Source organism: Melospiza melodia, chromosome 2 (assembly GCF_035770615.1).
Source record: "Melospiza melodia melodia isolate bMelMel2 chromosome 2, bMelMel2.pri, whole genome shotgun sequence".
NCBI classification, from domain to species: Eukaryota; Metazoa; Chordata; class Aves; order Passeriformes; family Passerellidae; genus Melospiza; species Melospiza melodia.
In genome coordinates this window covers 18,080,595-18,101,361 of record NC_086195.1, presented here as the reverse complement: position 1 = coordinate 18,101,361, position 20,767 = coordinate 18,080,595, and the positions used below count along the sequence as shown (strand labels likewise).

At 40.3% G+C, this 20,767-nt stretch overlaps 1 protein-coding gene across 1 annotated transcript in view; it reads right to left on the bottom strand.

The window, feature by feature from the left end:
- Window positions 1-9,660: 9,660 nt before the first annotated feature.
- VEGFD (vascular endothelial growth factor D) overlaps window positions 9,661-20,767 on the bottom strand; it is a 30,782-nt gene continuing 19,675 nt past the window's right edge. Inside the window, exons 3-7 of the mRNA XM_063183073.1 lie at window positions 18,464-18,654; window positions 15,937-16,085; window positions 14,564-14,661; window positions 11,941-12,136; window positions 9,661-10,331 (exon numbers count right to left, since the gene is read on the bottom strand). Coding sequence (XP_063039143.1) covers window positions 10,205-10,331; window positions 11,941-12,136; window positions 14,564-14,661; window positions 15,937-16,085; window positions 18,464-18,654 — 761 coding nt within the window. The 3' untranslated portion in view covers window positions 9,661-10,204. The remainder of the gene's footprint in view (window positions 10,332-11,940; window positions 12,137-14,563; window positions 14,662-15,936; window positions 16,086-18,463; window positions 18,655-20,767) is intronic.

Sequence of the window (20,767 nt, the reverse complement as noted above, 5' to 3'; positions counted from 1 at the left end):
GTGCGTCCTCTAGAGAAGTTGTGATTCTTGGTATGCAAACTTTAAAAGTCTGAAGAGAAATTGTAGCTGGTACGTGACATAGCAGCCCCCTTTTTCTTTTCCTTTACTTTCCTGGCAGATGGTCACAGGCTCTGGATGTCCTTCTGAAGGAAATCAGGGATTGTGGCCAACCTTCATGCCTTTGGCCTGGCATGTTGGCTTTGGTGGTCTGACATCTGTGTTCTTCATTAGATTTGTCTGGTTGGGCTTGATGTCATTCCTGTCAGTGATCAGTAAATCCCCCTGTATCAGCAGCCTTCTCCTGTTGTCATGTTCAAGGGAACTTGAAAAATTTGTCTGCCAAGGAGCCTAGGACAAACCTTAATGGAAAGGAGAGGAATCTTTGCCACTGCCAAGCTGAAAAAGGTGCTGCTAAATTTTGTCTCCACAGCTGGTTCACAAGGATGGGATAACATTCACTTTTCACTGGCTGTGGTGTTGTGTTGTGTATTCATAAAATTGTCACAGATCCTGGTCATATCCAGAGTCTGTCCTGGCCTGATCTGGGGTGAAGCCTATACTGAAGGTACCAACAGCTGAAGAAAGAATCAAATTTTCTTACTTTGGAAATCCTGCACTCAGTGTATTCACTCCCTCACTTAGAGCACATACAAGGTCAGAGTGAGACTGGAGGATAGATTGAGTAGAGAGCAAAGATGTAAAACCTGTGACAGCAGAGTAATTGCCACTTCCAAGCCTGGTCCTTGAATGCTCTCTAAAACATCTCATAAATTGAGTTAATGGAGGGAGAAGATGGAGGACACTCCAAGAGACTCCTGTGTCTTTGTTCAGGTAGCAGAGGCCATCATGCCTCAAGGAGACCTCTTCAGTGTTCATGAAAATATAGGAAAACTTTCTGCCAAGTACTCCGTGCTTTCCACTCCCACTCAGGCTCCTCTCAGGCTGAATTTGCCACTCTATCCCCCAGCCTCTTGGGTGACACTGCTCTTATTCCATGTCTGTATGGAGCAAAGACTATCACTGTTTGGTGAAGTGGCTTTGCTGCATGTTGTAAGTGGGTGTATTAAATTAATGCATTTATTTACACTCCATACAAGCCTAAAACATGCACATTTATTATAAAAAATAATAGTAATTGACAAAAAAAAGCTATCAGTCAATCAGAGAGTACTTCACTAAAGAGTTTTGAAGCAGTGCTGCTCTAGAGCCTGATGCAGTGACAAGGGAGACACAGTGCTCCTGGAAAAGAAATCTTGTTTTGTGGAATAGTGGTGTGAGACTGCACAAGTGGCTTGAAGTGAAGGACATTTCCTTTTCATGGTCCAGGAAAGCAGAAACTGTTGGAAGCCTCAGAAGAAGTACATCAGTGAAAAATAGTACTGCTGAATGGAGAATTGTGGCCTAGAGATGTATCATAAACAGAGACTGGGTAATGAAACCAGGCAGGACAGCCAGAGACAGCCCAACAACTTGTGTGAAAAATTACAGTGTTTGCAGTTTTTGATCCTGCTGGTATTAAATAGGCTCCAAAACAAAAAGGAAAGTAGTATTTGGAATTTTTCCTCTGAAGAAAGATGACTAATTGTCTTTCCATTTAGTTTACTTTTACTTGATTTTGTCACTTGTAAGATTGCTGCACAGGGGGAGTGAGTATCCAACTCTCTACCTCAGCAGTTGTTTTTTGCTGCTAGTAAATGGCAACAGGATCTAATAGATTTCTATAATTCCATGGAAAGGTTGGTTTTGCCTGGTTTCTACTGCATACAGCCAATCTTATTACCTGGCTGGAATACCTCCCATAAAGCAGCCAGGAAAAAATCATGGTTTTCTCATTCAAGCACTTGGGTTTTCCTATTCATGGAATCCCACAGAAGCTGGCTGAAATTGCATGTTAATGTACTTCTGAAACACAGGTTTCAAGTTGAAGGCTTAACAAACCGCAGTGCTGTCTGTGAAGGAAATTACCATTAAATGCAAACTGGAGAATGGGCTTATTTTCTTGAAGCCAGATTTCTCTCTTAAATGCCAGAAAATTAGTTGGTTTTCCATTTTACAGACACTTCTCCCTTCCAAGCAGTTTGGAATTCATCTGTGGGATGTGAATTGCTAACAGAAGGGAGAAGGTGATTGGCAAGGCTGAAGGGTGTGCCTGTTTGCTCTCACATGTGTGATCTGTGCCTCTCATGCCCTGAGGTCTCAGTCACCTGGTCACCTCTGTGTGTTACAGTGCTCTGGCACCCCAGAGCATTCCCTTCTCTGTCACATCAGGTCAGTGAAGGTGGAGAAGAGCATGGGGGTTTGGGAGCAGTCAAAGGATGTACAGCAGGAGCAGCTTCCAGTCCTCTGGGCTTACAAACAAGTTACACCTCTTAGCAGGAGACAGGACAGGACAGCTGCTCCCAGTGCATTGGGTGTGACTGAGAAGAATCCTCTTTCACACGCCCTGCCAGTGAGTCACTCACCACTGCCATGCAGGATCCATCCCAGTACCTGACACTTGGTCTCTGGTCCTTCCTGGTCCCCAGCAGGGGCAGTGATGCCAAACAAAGCCTGGATGGTGCCTGTCTTCTGCCTTCCCAGATGTTCCAGCTTAAATACTCATCAAATAGGGCTGAAAAAGTTTCCTGAGCACACAATGCAGAGTGGTGTCTGTGCTTATCCTCACATTTTAAGCCTGCCAGAAGTTGGTTTTGTACTGGCAGACCCAGGGGATATCTGTCCTTCAGCCAGCATAACACTACTATCAGCTCTAACAAGCCATCTGACTAATTTGGCAGAAATCTGTGTCTGATTTTGATGAAATGATTTACAGTAACACACAGGTCTGGTGTCAGTTATGAAGCCACACCATTTGACCATACTAGACTTGATTCTACTTTTATTTTTTTTTTTTGCCTTTTTTTTTTTTTTAATTTGGTTTCTTGTTCTTGTTGTTGTTGTTTTGTTTGGTTTTTACTAGATTTTACTGTCTATTTAGTTGCAGGTCTGTTTCTGCTTTTGCAGCCTTGGGGCCACATCAGAGGACTTTAATACTGATGTATCAGCTGTGCTAGAAGAGAAGGCCTGTCCTAGAGGTCTTTGGTTTGTATCTTTAAAACTGTACTTGACAAACTCTTGAAAGCTTCTGGCAATTTATGTAGAGTTGGCACAAACGGGAGTGGCAGAACTGTTGGGTGGGTTTCAGCTTTAAAATGGGTTTAACTGAAAGTTGAGTAAGTGTGAGGACTTGTTGTTGGAGGAGAAAAAAAGGTGCAGTGACAACAGTAGATGGAGCTATTGGAAACTTAAAATGTGTTCGTCCTTGTGGTGCTGCAAAATATCTCTGTGCAAAGCTGAGGAACCTTTACCTGGTATGTTTTATTTCCTACTACTAATGCCCCTACCCACAAATGCTTCAGAACATTTTTGGCACTGTTCTCTGTAGTCATTTTACCAAATAGAGTAGTACCTGTCTGCATTCTACAGTTTGAATTTAAAGGAAATTGAATTTCTTATAAAAAATAAGCATGAACTATCCATAGTCCTATATATTGATACTATAATTAACATTTATATTTATAGCTTGAATCCAGATTTACACTGTAAGGCAAAAGTAATTAACTTTAATTATACTTTAAAATCCATTCAATGAGACAAGGGTTTCTTTAAACTGATACCCTTATTGTAGCTTTGGATATCTAAAGAGAAAACTAAGGTAAGGTCTGTGGAGGAAGAAGTAATTTTTATTTGATTGTTAGAATTGAGAAGACTCAGAGAGGCATGCAAACCATCCTCGAGGTGTGAAACACAAACCACAGATTGCAAGCTCTGTGGGGCTGGGAGGTGCTGCTCTGAGGTTAATTTAATTGATGTGGAGCAGGGCAAAGTGAAAGGTGACTGTACTCCAGGGCACAGGTAGAGGAGCTGTCAGAAAGCTTTTCAGAAAAGCTCTGAAAACTTTTAGGAGTGAGCTGTGAGTAGATTTAAGATGGGATGCACAGGGAAATGGAGGAACAGAGAGATTTAATGACTTTCAAGGGATTTTCATTACATGCCTTCATAACTCAACTACAGGAAAATATTGATGTTAATTGCAAAGACAATATTGATAAGAAGCACAACACATCCACATTGTGGATGTGTTAAGCTCTTTCTTGTGTTTCATCACTTGTGTTGGTGATTTTATTCAGAGGACTGAATCAAAATAGCCACTATGCAACTGTATTTCAATGTTTAAACACAATTCTGAAAAGTTTGTCCATTAATAGGAATCAGGATACACTTTCCCAAGAAAAAAGATCAAAGGATGCACATGTGTGTGCATAGTGGGATCTGGGATCAGGGGAAAGTTTTGGATAAATGCCTTGCCAAAGAGTCCCCTAACAGAAATTCATTTGTCTGGGTATCTTGCATCACCTTTTCAGCTGGACCTGTGATCCTAAGCCACACATCAGAGGTAGTCTTCACCAATTAAAAACACCACTTCACATAAGAAAGTGGAACAAAAGGCTAAGTGAAATGCTTCCTACTTTGTTACCTTATTTTTTTGGCACTTAATTTGTAATCACACTCCATAGCAAGATATTTTTTGTGTAATTACTGTTGTATTTTTAAATCTATAGCATATACCAATGTAGAATAGAATTAAATCATTGATTATTCAACCATAAACATTTTAAAAGTACCTTTAGATATTTAGGAGAGGAAACAGTTCACGCTAAATTATGGATCCCCCACTGACTGCTCTCAGCCTGGAATGACCTTTCACATTGAGTAGTATGGTAAAGTATGATAAAAGTGGAAACAAAGAGGAGTGTTAATAGCCTTGAAGTCAAAATGCAGACCAAGCCCTGACACATTATTTTGTGTACTCATTTTGTTTTATTGGCCTAAGGAGCACTTTCCTTTTATCTTAATTTAAAACAGATTTTTTACCCCTGAGTTAAACGTTTTTTCTGAGGTTTTTAAGTAATTGCTGATGTAGGAGTCTGATAAATAAAATGAATGGCAGTACATCACTTGTAACCCCTGCTTGTTTGTTTTATTAATGGAGACTTTAATAAATGAGAACACAGATTTACTTGGCCTGGTATCCACCTTGTACTTCTTTGCAGAAAGAACAATTCACTCCACAAGTCCAGAATTAGAAGATGACAACCTCTTTGGTATTTTAATGTTGAAATGCATTTACCAGTTATTTAGAAAATACAAAGGAAACAGGAAGCTGAAGGAGCCTCCTCAGATTCAGTTCTGGGTTCTCAAGATTTTTCTTTCCTTTTTTTTTTACACTACTGTAAATCAAAATAACTTTAATCACATAAATCCTGGCTTGCAGTGGTACAAGAAAACAAAAAATAAACTTAAGCAGATTCACATTTGTTTTTGCTGGAATACAGGAAAGGACCTTGCAAGTCAGCTGGAGTGACTGCCCAGAGGATTCCTGCAGATTTATATGTTTGCAGTGTATATGAGTACGGCAGGATTTATGTGTGCTCTGCCAACCCTGCAATGAATAATTCTTGCCATAAGCAATGTCACAGCATATGACCTGTGACAGCTTTTGAAGTAAATGAGAGCAGTGCTTTCAGGAGGTGCTTCAATTTCTTCCATGTCACCATCATTTTGTAAGGCCACAGGTACCTCTGTCCTTCTGCAAGTCAAGAACAGTTTTTGCAAGTAAATAAATATTTCCTGACTCTTTCAAGCAGTGCGCATATTTAGCTATTTTTCTGATTCATATTCTTGCTTGTCCCCTTCCTGAAGAAAGCACATATAAGAAGAAGCTAGCTACTCATAAAAACTGATGGCTTGAGAAACTTCATGTGTGTTTATTTAGAATTAAAAATTTATATTTAAGTACTGTCATTCCTATTACATACATAACACAAATATCACTTTAAAGACATCCCTCACTATATAAAGATTAAGACACACCACAACAGGAATTTTTAGCACTGTTTTTCTGCCTATGAAATCTGTAAATCATGTCCATATGCCTAAAAAGCAAGTCATGCTGAACACAGTAATAAAAGGCCTTTCAGACTTCAAAGAGAACATTCCCCTGCTCAATAACCTTCTCTCTCTGAGGGTCATTTAGTCATAGGTTAAGAGTTAATGACATCAGTCAAAAAACAGATCTGCTATGAATTTTACATACCTCATTTAATTCTTTGAATTGTTATATTAAATATCCTAATTAAAAGTAAATATGTTAAATCAATATGAAAAATAACATAAAGCATTTCTATTTTAAAGTTTGTTGAATATTCTTAAATGAAAAATCCCGAATTTCACCAGCTAAATAGCATTGAATTTTTATAGATTCTCACCAAAATCTAATTATCTGCATGTGTTTGCATCTTCACCCAGACCCTCCTCTTAGTCCTGGTCTTCCACATAGAGGATTTGTGGCTATGCCATAGAGTCAGTGACATAGAGGTAGTTAGTTAGTTAGAGTTAGAGATACTTGGGGCTGTGGCAGTGAAGACCATCACACAGCGCTGTCACTCACAGCAATGTGCTTCAATTCTTGAGCTTTTCCACATGGTGTTTCAGTGAATGTTACAGATTTGCACTGCATGCTCTGGCTTTGGTAATTTTCTAATGGTTAGGACAGCAGGGTAGCAAAGAGCAGCACCCTACAAGAGACTGGCACAGGGCCTTAGGGGCAGATGATCTGCTGGGGTAGGAATTTATTGTAAAAGAAATTTATTGTAAAAGAATTTATTGTATTTATTGTAAAAGAAATAGGCTGCAAGATGCCTGTAGGTTGCACCAGAGCCGACAACCCTGCAGAAGTACACTCATAAGGCTTCTAGAAACTAGGGCTGAGAACCTCTATGGAGAATCCAAGCTATAAATTAGATAAACCTGTGTGTTGGCTGCATAGGTCATGCTTGCTAGTGAATGCCACCACAAGCAGTTTCCTTTTCCATCTTCACAGTAAGCCTAAGAACCATTCTTAATCTACAAGCTTTCAGACACATTGCTCCTGCAAAACAGAAATCCCTCACCGGTAGGAGAACCTGTAGGGGGTTAAATTCAGTGAAAATAATGCTGAATTTTACATTGACCTCCAGATATATTTTTGATGATCACAAATCCTCTGTTGCTTGAGCATGTTTGTATCTGTCCTGGTTTGGGCTGGGATAAACTTTCTTCTGAGTAACTGGTACAGTGCTGTGTCTTGTTTTTAGTGTGAGAATAATATTGATAACACACTGATGTTTTGGCTATTGCTAAGCAGTGCTTACTCTAAATCAAGAGCTTTCCAATTTCCCATGCTCTGACAGAGAGCAGATGCACAAGAAGCTGTGAGGAAGCAAAGCCAGGATGACTGACCCCACTGGGCCAAAGTGATATCCCATTTCACAGACCATGCCCAATATATAAACTGGGGGAGTCAGGGAGGAGGAGTCCCATCACCACTGGGATGCACTGGGCACTGGTCAGTGGGTGGTGAGCAATTCTGTTGTACATCATTTGTGTTTCTTGGGGTTTATTCCTCTCTCTCCCCTCTCCATTGCAACTACTACAAGTGGTAGCATTATTATTTTTATTGCTGTTGTAGCTGTTATATTTAATTTTGTTTCAATTGTCAAATTGTTCCTACTTCAACCCAACTTTTTCTTTCCAAATCTCCCCACTAGTGTGGTGGTAGGGCAAGTGAGTTGTGGGGCACTTAGTTACCAGCTGGAGTTAAACCACAACATTATCAAAAATATTTGTCTAAGTGTTGAACAAAGTGATCCACAAGATTTAAGAGCAAAATTTTGAGGTTAAAGGTTAAATTCACCCAGAGGCTTAGACTGAAAGCAGCATATGAATATAGCAAGATCTCATCTCACTCCATCCCACTGGGATCTTCAGTCCTGCATTGCACTGGTCTCTTTTCCAGTGGAATGGGGAAATGTGAAAAGCCCAGAGCAGGATTCACAGTGGTGGCCAGTGATGGTACCTTTTCAGCCTGGGTATTCTAATGGCCATTGTAATCTCCTGGAGGTTAGGTGGTTCATGTTGAAATCCCTCTCTAGCTCTGTAAGATCTTTGGGACTTGGTTTTCATCCCCTCAGTGACTGCTTTATCTGAGAGTCTTCTGGGGTTGAAGCAGACTTGTCTCTCTGGCAAGAGCATTCCGTTTTGAAAAATGAAGTGAATTTATTCACTGGTCAGGACATAAAACTAAGGAAGCCTCTACAGATCAACACTGACAAGACACAGATGTAATTAATACAGCATTCCAGTTGCTAAATTCTAGGATAAGCTAGGAAATGTAAAAGCTTGATTTCTTTCCACAGAATTTAGCTTTACAAATACCTTTGTTTGGTTTTGCATAAAGGTGCATTTTTACTGCATATACCTCTGGTGCTACCAGCTGTGTCAGGTTTGCCTCTGCAGCTCCCTGGCTTTCTGAGGAGTGTGCTGCAGGTGTAACTTATTGGCAGCACAGCCACTTGGTCAGAGTGCCCCCAGATGAGATAGAGGAGAAGCGATGGGGAAGTTCACTCACTCCTTTCACTCCCCTGTGGAGCTCAGGGACCGCACCACCACACAGGTGTTTGTATTTAGAGCTTCTTGGAGGAGCAGGAGAGATGTAAGGGTGTGCTTGTGGTGCCAGGCTGCTTCACCTGGTGCTGCACTGGGATTGCCTTCCCCTTCCTGTCCATGCAGAGTCCATGCTGGTGGCACATGTCCTTCTCTGGAGGGGCACCCACAAGCAGGAGCCCAGTGCAGCCCAGGGTATCCCTGCTCCCCCAGGATGCTCACGGGTCACAGATCTCAGGCCAGCTCACAGGACAGGCAGCACAAACAGCCTGCAGGTGTGTTTGCAGAGACCTAGGTCCCAGCTGGCTTAGGAAACACTCTCAACACTCAGGATCAAAGCCTAAATGCCTTACTGAAACTAAAGGCATGTTAAATTGTTTGGTGCTTTGTCCAGCCATTCAATCAGTCTTACAGGATTTGCCTCTAATTTTACTATAAAGAAATATGGTTTTCCTATATGAATAATAAAAAAAAATCTTAGTTGCACATCAGAAATCCATTTCCTGTTCCCTGTGTTGTGTCAAACATTTCATCTCTGTAGCTTTTGTTTCATATACTCTATTCCCTTTGTTCACAGTGCAGTGTAGAATTGGAGAATTCAGCAACTAGGAAAAAATCATACCAATGTCAAGACTACACTTCAAGTTCAGGATTATTGCTCATAATATTTTCTCTGGACTAGCTCACAGCAGACTTCAGTGGCTCAGAAAACAGTACTGCCCTTTTCTGATCTGGTTAAAGCACTGTTACTCAGGCCTCACACTGGGGAGAGGAATTTCAGTGCAAAGGAGATATTTACGTTGCATGGTAGGCTAAAAGGAAAACCTTCTTCTAGTCAACAGTGCTTTTCCAAAAAATCACTGAAGATTCAGTACTAGTGGGCTGCTATCCCCTTAGGAAGATTAACACACTACACCAGGAGCAAATAAATAAATCACACATGCTGTCAAGCAGACATGGGAAAAATGCTTTTTTTTACTGAAACTATTGGGTCAAGTGACCTTGTTTAGACCTGGGTTTGGGCAGGAGCCAGTCCCTGTAGAACAAATGTAAGAAAATTGTACTTGAAATGGCTATGGGGTTTTTCTTATTTCCTTTTTGTTGGGCAGAGTTTTAAAATAACAGAGAAAAATCAAATCCACTCGAATAACTGATGTATTTATTTTCTTATATACACTTAAATATGGCACATCTGACAGTAGTTGTACAATAAACACAAAATGATAATCAAAGCTGAACAGTAGATCAAATAACTCAGTGCTGAACCTATTAGAAGCCAAATCCTGTACACTGAATTTCTGAAGAAAGTTTTACCCAGGAGCTGCATTAGCTAAGGATTCAGAGGCTAAGATTATCAAGTCTCAATTTCTGAACGACTGGCTGGAGACTGTGACTCTATTTCCAATACACAGTTTCATCTTCCATAATGTAACATTAAACTGCTACTTTCCAATCTTTCTTCCATGTAGCCAGAAATTCATCAGCTGTTGTTACCTCTTAGAGAGCAATTACCAGTGTCCCAGAGGATTCACTTGCCGTTAGTGATTACTCTAATAAATAAATGCAGACTGGATTAATTCTTCTGCTATTAATGTGGAAGATGTTCATGTTTAGTATTGTTTGAAAGTCAGTGACAGCTACTTTGCAAGCAGTGGATTTTCAAAGAATAGGGGAAGCTCAGTCAAGGAGTTTCTCTGCTTTGGGACCCATGAGAACCTCTCTTCTCCTTTGGACAGCGACAATGCCTCGAACAGACTGGTTTGGCAGTTGGGCATGTTCTGGGTTGGGATGGACATCTGTCTTCACAACTGTTTGATTAAGGAGAAAGAACACAAAAGACAAAAGCATTTTAATATCAAAATTCTTCGCTGTCAAATTCCTCAAATTTTTCATCATTGAACACTGCAATGCTCCCTACACACTGTTTGGAAAGGTGTTGACATCCTACAACAGAGGGAGACAAGAATTTGCTGCCTCGCAATTTCTGTCTACAGCAACATGTCTCGCAGTGGTCCATTTGTCCAGATTCACAACTTAAGTGATGCTTTCCTTTCTTGAGACCAGTGAAGTCCTGAGGGTTAGCACTGGAAAGTGCTGCCCTTGGACTCTGAAAAGCAGCTGATCTCACTTCATGGTTCAGCTTTGCTCCTCCAGAAATACTGCATGGAAGTCTGGCATTAAGGTATCCTGCATCCAGGTTACAGGAATTTCTAGAAGCCAAATTCATGTAAACAAGTGATTACATTGCTCCCCTCCCACCTGTCTGAAACATATAAATAACCAATTTTTTCATGCTCAGTTTTAGCTCTGCTAATTGTTTTAGCTATTTTTATACTTTCTATTTTGTGTTTGTCCTTGTTGTCAAAGTTGAACCTGAAGATGCAAATGTTAATTCTTCCACAGCATCTTCCCTGTGAATGAACCTATGAAATCACTGGGAATGAACCCTCTGGGGATCACTCAGTGAGCTACAGCTCTGCCAAGGTACCCAGGGAAACTGGATGCTGACTATCCTTATATAAACTTTGAGACTAAGCTGCTGCATGCTCCTGGGCCTCTACATGGGACCAAAGCTTTCTGAAAAATTTAAAATTTAACTAATCCATAAGGGCATTTTCTATCTGAGATTTGACACAGAAACCTCAAAACCAATAATACAAACAGATTAGAGAAATTCATGGAGCATAGTAGCCCCAGAACCATTTTCCTGCTCCTCAGTGGAGTCAGAGCTGGTTGAGTAGATATCTCAAAACTAATAATACAAACAGATTAGGGAAATTCATGGAGCATAGTAGCCCCAGAACCATTTTCCTGCTTCTCAGTGGAGTCAGAGCTGGTTGAGTAGATTTATATGTGTACAAAATTGCGTTAGGTTTAGAAAATTACTTGCTCTGAGGACAAACTGGATAAGGAATGTGCTGTGTGCTCTGTGTGCAAATTTAGGGAGCCTTTGTCCCTAACCATCCATGAGATTGCCTTCAGCTGGCACAGAGAACAGCTGGCACAGGATGGGTCCTGCCTACCTACAAAACTGTATCTCATTGCAAAAACTAATACCAGTTGTAGTACAGTTTTAATCATCATTCCCTAAAAATTAGCAAAAAAAAAAAGGTAGTAAGTATTGACACTTGAATAACAGCCTTGTCCAGATTTCTTTAAAATACAAACAATCTTTGGAGTCCTTTTATACTAGAAGTATTATTATTATTATTATTATTATTATTATTATTATTATTATTATTATTATTATTATTATTATTATTATTATTATTATTATTATTATTATTATTATTATTATTATTATCTCCCTAACTTCAGCAAGGCTTTTTATCCCAAGTGTACCTCCCAGCCAATTAAACACTTGCATCTCTAATTCAGCTCTTGCAGTGTAGACCCTGAATGGCAAGGATCACTTACCTGCAGGTTTCAGCATGAAATATCTTGTGTTTTAGAGCACAGCTCTCCTGGCTCTCCCTACACAAATAGCAGCTGCAGTTCTCTTTACTTTGAAAGAAATCTGTGGGACACTTATGTCTACAGATGCATTCACAATTTTCTTCATCAAATTCCATATGTTGTCCACACATAGCCAGCTCAGCAAGAGAAGGGAGTCCTGCAAAAGCACATACATCTTTTAGCAGTAAGCTTTACATGGATAAATCCTGCTTTTGAAGAGACTCTGTATGTTCTATATTCATTAGGACTCACACATGTACTTTCTGATAGATTCTAGACTTCACGATTTCTGTTGCAACTTCCTGTGCAGAAAAGGACTCAAGAGGATTGCGCTGATTATTTCACTTTATTCTAATTTTGCTATTTCTTGTGGGTTGAACTTAGCACAAAAAAAAATTTTGGGTGATGTATATTGCAAGAGCCTAGTGTTATGCTTTGGAATGCACAAATATTTACTGGACAGGAAATTTTAAAAAGATAATCTCAAAAGGATTTAGTCTTTAGTTTTAGGATTTAGGATTTGTACCCGTGACAAAAAGGCACATCCATGCAAACTATCACACCCATCACATGTGTACTTCACTACACAGTCCCTGCAGAATTTTTTTAGCAGTAATGCTATGTCTACTATGGGGCAAGCTAGCCTAGCACTTCAACTAGGAGCACATTCATATTTGTCAAAGTTGAAAGAAAATACCTCGTTTCAGAAAAAAAGCCAGAACAGCCAAGGGAACTCACTGTCTAATATCTTCCCTGAAAATGCACATCTGGAGCACAATATGAAGCTAATCCTAGCAAAAAGGGAACACATTTTGTGAAAGCTTTATTAAAATGCAAGCAGCACATCCCTGGTTAAAGGTCATGGCATATAAGGTGTCATTGGGAAGGTAATTTCCTGTAGCTTTACAATTAGCTCTTGGATATAACCTATGGAATGTGAAATGTAACCTGCACCTCTGCCATCTGATCCCTGAGCTCAGTGGCCAGCAAAGGCTTGCACCTTACTTGAAAGAAACTTTCATTATTATTTTCTCAGTGATGAAAAACCAGTATCTCAACAGAGTAAAACCTAAGGCCTATTGAAAGCAAGGAGGGAGTCTGCCCAAAATTCTTGGAAGACAAACCCTTCCCTTTGGGTGATAAAACCTGGCATGTGTGAAGTGGTGTTGAGTGTTTCAATCTCACTTTGTTTCAACATCAAAGACAGATTTTAAGTTATTTTGTCCCAGCCACTTGCCAAACACAATGTACTTCAGAGAATGGTATTTTAGTGAGGAAGTATTGAGTGTATGTCAACAAAAGCCATAATTGCCTTTGTTGCAAGCCACAGATTTTAATGCTCCAAGCTGACTATACAAAAGACTCTGAGTTTAGAGGGCTCTGGCTATTCTCAGTCCTTCAGACTCAGGCTAAAGTAGAGTACTAATCTTTTCTGGACTGAAAAGTCTAACTTGTGTTTGATTGCCTAACCTGATGGGCAGAGGATCTTATCCAGAGTGAGAAAAGATCCAACAGAAACCACTATGCAAATTATTTCTTGCTTATTAACATTAGGAGACTGCAATCGGTAGACCAGCTTATGAGGTTATTTAGCTTTATTTTAGTTTGCTAGTCTAGGAATTGCTCACCAGATTGAGTGGTTTATTCTTTCTCTTGCTGTATATAGCTTAAAGCACAAAGGCAAGGTTTCCTTCTCTGTTTCCTCTAGTGCTATGATTGTGTTATTTTAACCAATACAATTTACTGAGAAAAACAATTTTTAAAAACTTTACACAGGACTTGGAGAAAAATTTATTTCTCTTAATATTTGTTGCAAACAAGTATGTTTAGACGTACACAATTATCACCCAGAATATTTCCTGCAATTTTCTTTGACAAATTAAAATTTTACAGGAGAAGCAGAGGAAGAAAGGCAGTTACTATTCTTCCATAAATTTTATCCTTTTCCATTTCCTTCCACAGAGCTGAAGAAGTATACACACATGCTCCTGAGTATGTAGGGTATATCTGTTTGAAGGATTCCTGAATAACTTAAGATTATCATTAAAAGTACTCAAGTATTTTGAAAAGTTATATAATTTTTTGCACTGACAACAGGTAATGTGCAGGACTGGTTTTTTTTTTTTATCTTATTGCTTATTAATTACTTTCTTAAAAACTAAAGATAAAATAATAATTAAAAAAAAGTACCTGCCCCATGAAATGTATTCCAGTGCATTTTTTTCTATAGTTGAGAAGATTTCCTAATGCTCGTCATAGAATTTAAGGCGCATGTGAAATAAAAATTTGCACAGGGTGCCTACTTCACAAAATCTTATAAATACTTTCCTAGGTCCTACTCAGGTTGCTGATACAGAGAGAGTAAAACATTCAAGCAAAAAAAAAAACCAAAAACATGAGATGAGGGGAAGCACATATGTGTGTTTATTTTCAGGCGAGTTTCCACACCATAATCCAAGTCTATCTAGGGATGTGGAATAAAAACTTTAACTCTCTCAATGTAAAAAAAGTGAGAAGACCAGAATGAGAGACAAAGAGCTTGGAGAGAGTATGCAAAAGTGTCTCTTTGTCATTCCATCTTTACCTTCTCGTCTGTTGGAGTGCTGTGTGTCTATAACACATTCACATTTGTCACTATCCCAGATCCATCCATTATGGCAAAATTTGTTGGTAAAGGGGCATCTAGAAGAAAAAGAAATTGAGATAGGAATTTTAAAAAAAGATAATTAGGGGCATCAGAGTAGCCATTTGGCAAAATGAGCTGCTGGTGTGCTGGGTCTGCCACCTGTCCCACTGAAGGCCTGGCATTACAGTGTGCATTGCTGCTGCAAACAGAAGGAACGGGGTCTGGGTGCCTCTGATGACAGGGGGGAGCTCTCTGGCTCCCAGTGACACAGGAAGGAAGTTTAGCACCTATTTCAGATTACAGCCTTAGGAAAAAGCTACAGTTTTGCAGCCCCACTTTTCCATAAAACAGCTTTACCCCAGGCAGGGTGGTCTTTGTCCTGCAGTATTCATGTTGTGTAGCTTTACTGAATTTTGCTATGCTGCCAGGAGGTTCAGTTCCAGTTTAATTTGCCCATGCTCATGGATGCACAGGAGACTGTTTCAGTGTCAGAGGAACAGATTGACTTTCAGACCCTTTGCTCTGGGGGGGAAACTCACAAACTGAAAAAAGACTGAGGTTCTTCTGTATTTGTCAAGAAAGAGGATTCAAAGTGGCCAGCAGGCTGAGGGAGAGCTGGAGTGGCTTTGCTGAAATGACACCTCTCACTACCCCAATGTGCAGCTCAAGGGCAGTGATGGGGACCAAATGCCAAATGCAGGGCTTGACAGAGATTTTCGAGCTGACTTCCAGTGAGTCACTCAAGCTATTTCAGTTTCTAGAGTTTTTGTTTATTTATGTAGCCTTTTCTCACCAGGAGTAATTGTATTTTATGCCACATTTTGGAGTGAGATGTGAGGTCACTTTTCTCCCGCCCACGAGCCCAAGAGATGCAGACCAAGACTGGATCAAAAAGTGAAAAGCCAAGATTCACATTGATTCTGACCCAACGTGCCATAAAGTGTGACAGAGGGCTTTAGCTTGAGCACTCAGTGTGCCCTGGCTAAATAATGCACGAGCAGAGCTGCTGTGTCAGGCTGAAAACATTTGTGCACACATTCACAAATAGCTCCAGTGGAGCACAGTGCCAATATGAGCACTTTGAGTCCCTGCTAAAGAACCTAAAAATCTTAGTGACTCCAGATGCTGCTGAACTGGCCATCAGTTTGTTGGATTCTGATGATCATTCACTTAAAATTGACATGGTTTGTGTGAATTTTCTAACCCTGAGTGATAAGCAAGTTATTCAGAAAACCTGTTGGGAAAACAGAACGGGAAGGGACCATTATAACATGCAAATCGGGACAAAACAATTTCAGTGTGTGTAGAAGTTTGCAAATGAGGGAACTTACCCATCTTCCTCTGGGTACTGGACAGACCTTCGTATGATGGTGTACTGCTGGCGCTGGGTGGTTGATGTGCACTTACAGGCCGTGTGATTGGCAATTTTGATGGGCACAGGCTCAGGAACACTTGTCAAGGGAACCGAGATCTCAAAGAGCTAGATGGCACAAATAACATTTATTTTTCAGCTTCCATTCTACAGTTAATAGTTAATTAATAATTACAATTTTAAAGAAAAATCTTGTATTCCTTTCCATCATTTCCCACCCGGCTCTTATCTGGAGATAGTTACCATACAGAAGTGCACTGAGGGTTTTGAAGAGTAAGCAATGCCCATCAAGGTAGGAACTTGCCAAAATGGGCATCCTAGTGCTGTATTACAGCTATTAAACCCCCAAGACTACTCAAAATTATTTGCAAGCAAACACAAAAACCTCTTTTGGATGCTAGGGCAAAATGGGAAAGAGGTAGGTATTGAGAACTTTGGTTTTGGTTGTACCATCAGTTGAGTCTCTACTACTTACAGAGACCTATTTAACTGTCCTTGGGTATAATCACAGTATGCATCTTTAGGGACCTAACTTAACCTCCACACCCTCCTCAGAGAGGGAAGAAACAGGAGTAAATAGAGGAAAGTTCATTCTGCTGCAACTGGGTTTCTGCAGGGAATCATCCTGGAACTGTCTCTCTGTTGACTACAGCAGGAGCTGAAGGAGCAGAGCAGCCTGCTTTCAGTGCATCCAGATTATTGAGTGATCTCTGAGTGGGCTTGAGGAGGCTCTGGTTCCTTGGGCAGCTCTGTGTAGGAGCTGTTGAAGGGATCCACACTCCCTCTGCCCCTCAAACCAGCTTCCTTCCCATGGAAACCAAAGCGTTGGGCACATCTTGGTGTGCCAGCCTGTCCTGGCTTGAAGCTGCATCCACCTGCAGGGACTAAGTATTCCTGAGCAGACTGCTCAGGCATTAAAACTTACATGTTGCAGTGTCTAACTAGGTGGCACCAATAGCGTCCAGTTGATATTTTATACCAAGGAAAAAAATCCTCTCACTAATATGGGAATATGGAAATAATTCCATTAGATGAATAAATCTGGACTCATGGTGGTGTATCCAGAAATGGAACTTAGCTGGGGACTTTGGAGCGAATGCTTATTTTCAAGGATGCTAAAGGAATGTTACACTCTGCAAAATTGCAGTTTTTCAACACACTTATGAACTGCTGCTCAAAAGACACATAAATAAATAAATACTTCTTAGCCTGACCTAGCTCCCTGAGCTGATCAGATGTCTTTTGTGTGTGGCCAACGGCTCATAACAGCTTTCCCCTTCTGGTGTGGAATGAAAGCAACTAATGAGCATTGACGCAAGAAGGACAGGCCCTGATTTATTTTACTCCAGCTATATTCCAGTACAACCAGACACAGTGGAATTACATTCCAACAAACACAAAATAAATACAGAAGTGAATTGGACCTGTTCCCCATAAGGGCTTCAATTTTCTTTTTGAAACAATTGCCCTTGATCTCTATTACGATTTAAAGAAAAGGCTTTTTCCTAAGTACAATTTCATTTATTACGCCAAGTGAAATAGGAATGCACAAGATGAAGGTTTATCAAAGAGGACTAGTGCCATGAGCTCCATCTGTGGGTATGAATCATAGAATCATAGAAAGGCTTGGTTGGAAGGGACCTTAAAGATCAGTTCCAACCCCTTACCCCCTCCCATGGGCAGGGGGGCCACCCACTAGACCAGATTGCTGATGAATGATGGATGGTTTCATCCACAGGGTGGATTGAAAGTACTAAAGTTGGAGCTCTGCTCAGTCACCCATTGGAGCAAGATATCTCTGTACATAGCCTCTAGTGGGAGTCTGCAGAAAGAAGCTGTCTGGCTGCTCTATGCTCAGTTTTTGGGACTGCTCATTAAAACTTGGGTATTGCCTGTTGCACCCATTTAAGAATTGACTTCTGGTTTGTGCCTCTCTTTCCCTAAGAGGTGTGTGAACTGGGACATTCAGATCCTGAGGCATGCTAATTAAGAGCATCTGGTCTCTCCTCATGAATATGTCTCCTTTTTTGGCTTGCAAAATTTCACATCCAAAATTATTAGCCAGCCTTCTTGGCACAGATGAGAATGTTGAAGTGCAGAGGCCCAACACAACAAAATTTCCTGGGCTTAAATCTTGGATACAGAGGATTCCCAGGAGACAATGATCTCAAGGGGTCCCCAGTCCAAGTGACAATATTTTAAAGAAGAATCTAACCTCTGATCATCATGAGCCTGCAGTCACTTTCTCAGGACCTGATTTGCCATCTCTACACCTATATAAACAATTTTTAATAATGCAACATGGATGTAAAATGCTATTGTACACTCCTGCATTCACTCCACATGGATAAAGAATTAATTCTTCTGTTTGTTATGATAGCACAGACAGATCTTTCATAACAGGATCTCAGAAACCAAACATCCTCCTTCCCCTCCCTTTTTGGTGAGCCAGGGTAAAAAGAAAACAGATGAATAGCCTCATTTACCGTTTTCGACACGTAAGTTGTACTTGTATTCATGCAGCTGAGACTCTCCTCATTGCAGCAGCCTCCACATCTGAACACATTCACACAGGGAGGCTTGAAAAATTTGTTGGTTGTTGTACCCAGTTCTTTGGCAACTTCCACGCAGGTTTCCCTTGGCACACACTGAGTCTTTTGCCATTCTTCATCTATGACTAGAGAAAACAGCATTTTTATGAGCAATCATAGCAAATCTAAACCTCTTGATTAGTGAAGCAGAAGCATTATATAAATAAAAAGGAAGTGCTGGCAGGCCATTTGCACTTACTTGGATCAATTTGCACTTATTTGGATCAATCTAAGGACCAGAGGGACTCTGAGTGCAAAATTATCCCAGTAACTTACACCAGCTGCACCGGCAGAGAGGTTGTTGCATTTATCTGCCTTTAGCTTTCAATGCAAATGAGCAAAATCTCTGTTAATTCCAGCAGATCAGGCAGAGCTGCACTGATTTCCCCAGCTCCACAGTGTCTGTCTGGCCAGGCTGCCCCACACCCTGTTCCCCCTTGCTCCTGGGTAGCCTTCCTTATTTTCACTTTATCCTGTCTCTGAGCGCACCCCAGCACGGACTCAGCAGGGCCTGGGCCTTGGTGCAAAAGCACATTAATGACTAGCAGATTCTGGTCAGAGGGTTTGAGTGCTCCTGGTGGATGTCAGCCAGAGAGCACAGTTTCCAAAATGCCCAGTGAAATCCAAGACAAACAGTCTCACACCTCAGCACCACCAGGGGGTTCAGGCTGAATAACAGCAATATGAATTCGAGCGTGAGTCGTCTGTTCAGAACACTGTGGCATCTTTCAAGTTGTGAATTGCTATAGACTGGGCTTGACTGATTTGTCAAATTCTGACTGTGAGAAGGAATAATGCATTAACTGCCTGAGCCAGACAGAGAAAAAAGTGACATTTACCTAATAAACATAATACAGTCTTGACTTTTCTCAAGAGGTGTCTCTCCTTTTTCTGCCTTTTGCTTACTTGATTCAAGTTATGGAATTGCTCATGAGTCATCAATGCTTATGTTTTAAGTTCTTCTTAAAATGATGAAAAACATTTTTCTTCTTTACCCTTTACATCAGGCTTATGAAAGATGAAAAGCAACTTTTAAACTATTAAAAAAAAGGTCTCTCTTCCAGCACAGTCCACCTCCCTACTATTGTAAAAGAAGTTCCTACATTTACAGAGAAGTTCTGAGAAAAAAGAAAAAAGAAATCTTGGAATACTTTTAACTTACAAGCTATTCCTCACCTTCAGGTGAAGATCTGTTTTTCTCATTCCTGACTGTCCTTTTGTTATTTTTAACTTTTTCTTCAACTGACTTTGTATATTTAAATAAGTTTGTTTATTCCTGAAAAGTCCTTCAACATGGTTGATTTGCTCAATTTTTCAGTCATGCAGAGAGTACAAGAAATAAGAGTTTGATGTCTGAATTGTGAAAAAGAGGCATAAATTAAGAGAAGAATAATCATTAAAATTAATAGAATTTTCTAGAGTAATGTTAGTTCTATCAAAACACCAATCTAATCCTAACATTAAAATAGAAAATAAAGTGTTTGCCAAGCTCATTAATATATGTGCATGTAATCACCTCAGATGTCACTTCAATGAGCACACGCAGTGATGACCTTTCAGCTGCACACATCCTCACTTAATTAACCACTTCTTTAGCAGAAGGGCTGCTACAGGAAATGGCTGCCAAGCAACCGAGTGTCACAGCTTGTTCATCTTGTCACCCTGGTCATTTCTGAGACCAGGCACAGAGCAGTTTCTGAGAAATTTGTCCGTGATACAGTCTCCAGCTTGAAAGTGCTGCAGTCCTTAGAGACTGAGCAGCTCAGGGGAGACTGTGGTTTGGTGAAGTGACACAAACTTTCAGTGAATTCATTGTTAAAGTTTTAGAAAGGAGGAACAAAGTCCTGAATTTTCCCTGATGGAATCTGGAGTGCTGTGGAAGACACTCTAGTGAAACAATGATAAATCTTGACCCAGCCTTCTCATCAAAACATTTTATTAAAACAAAACAGATGCACTTGGCAGAAAGGTCACTGCTTAATGACTGGAAAGGGTGTGGGAAAGAAATACATGTTTATGGGCCTGTGGTTTTTAAAAGGAGCTTTAGTACCTTGAACATATTAATATATTAGAACAAAAGTACTTGCTGTCCTGGAGTAATTCCACTTTGAACGGAAGAATGGCCAGCCCCAATGGGCTTTTTTTAACTTGAATTTCAGCACCTTGACTTTTAATGAGAAAGCTGACATCTCTGTGTCT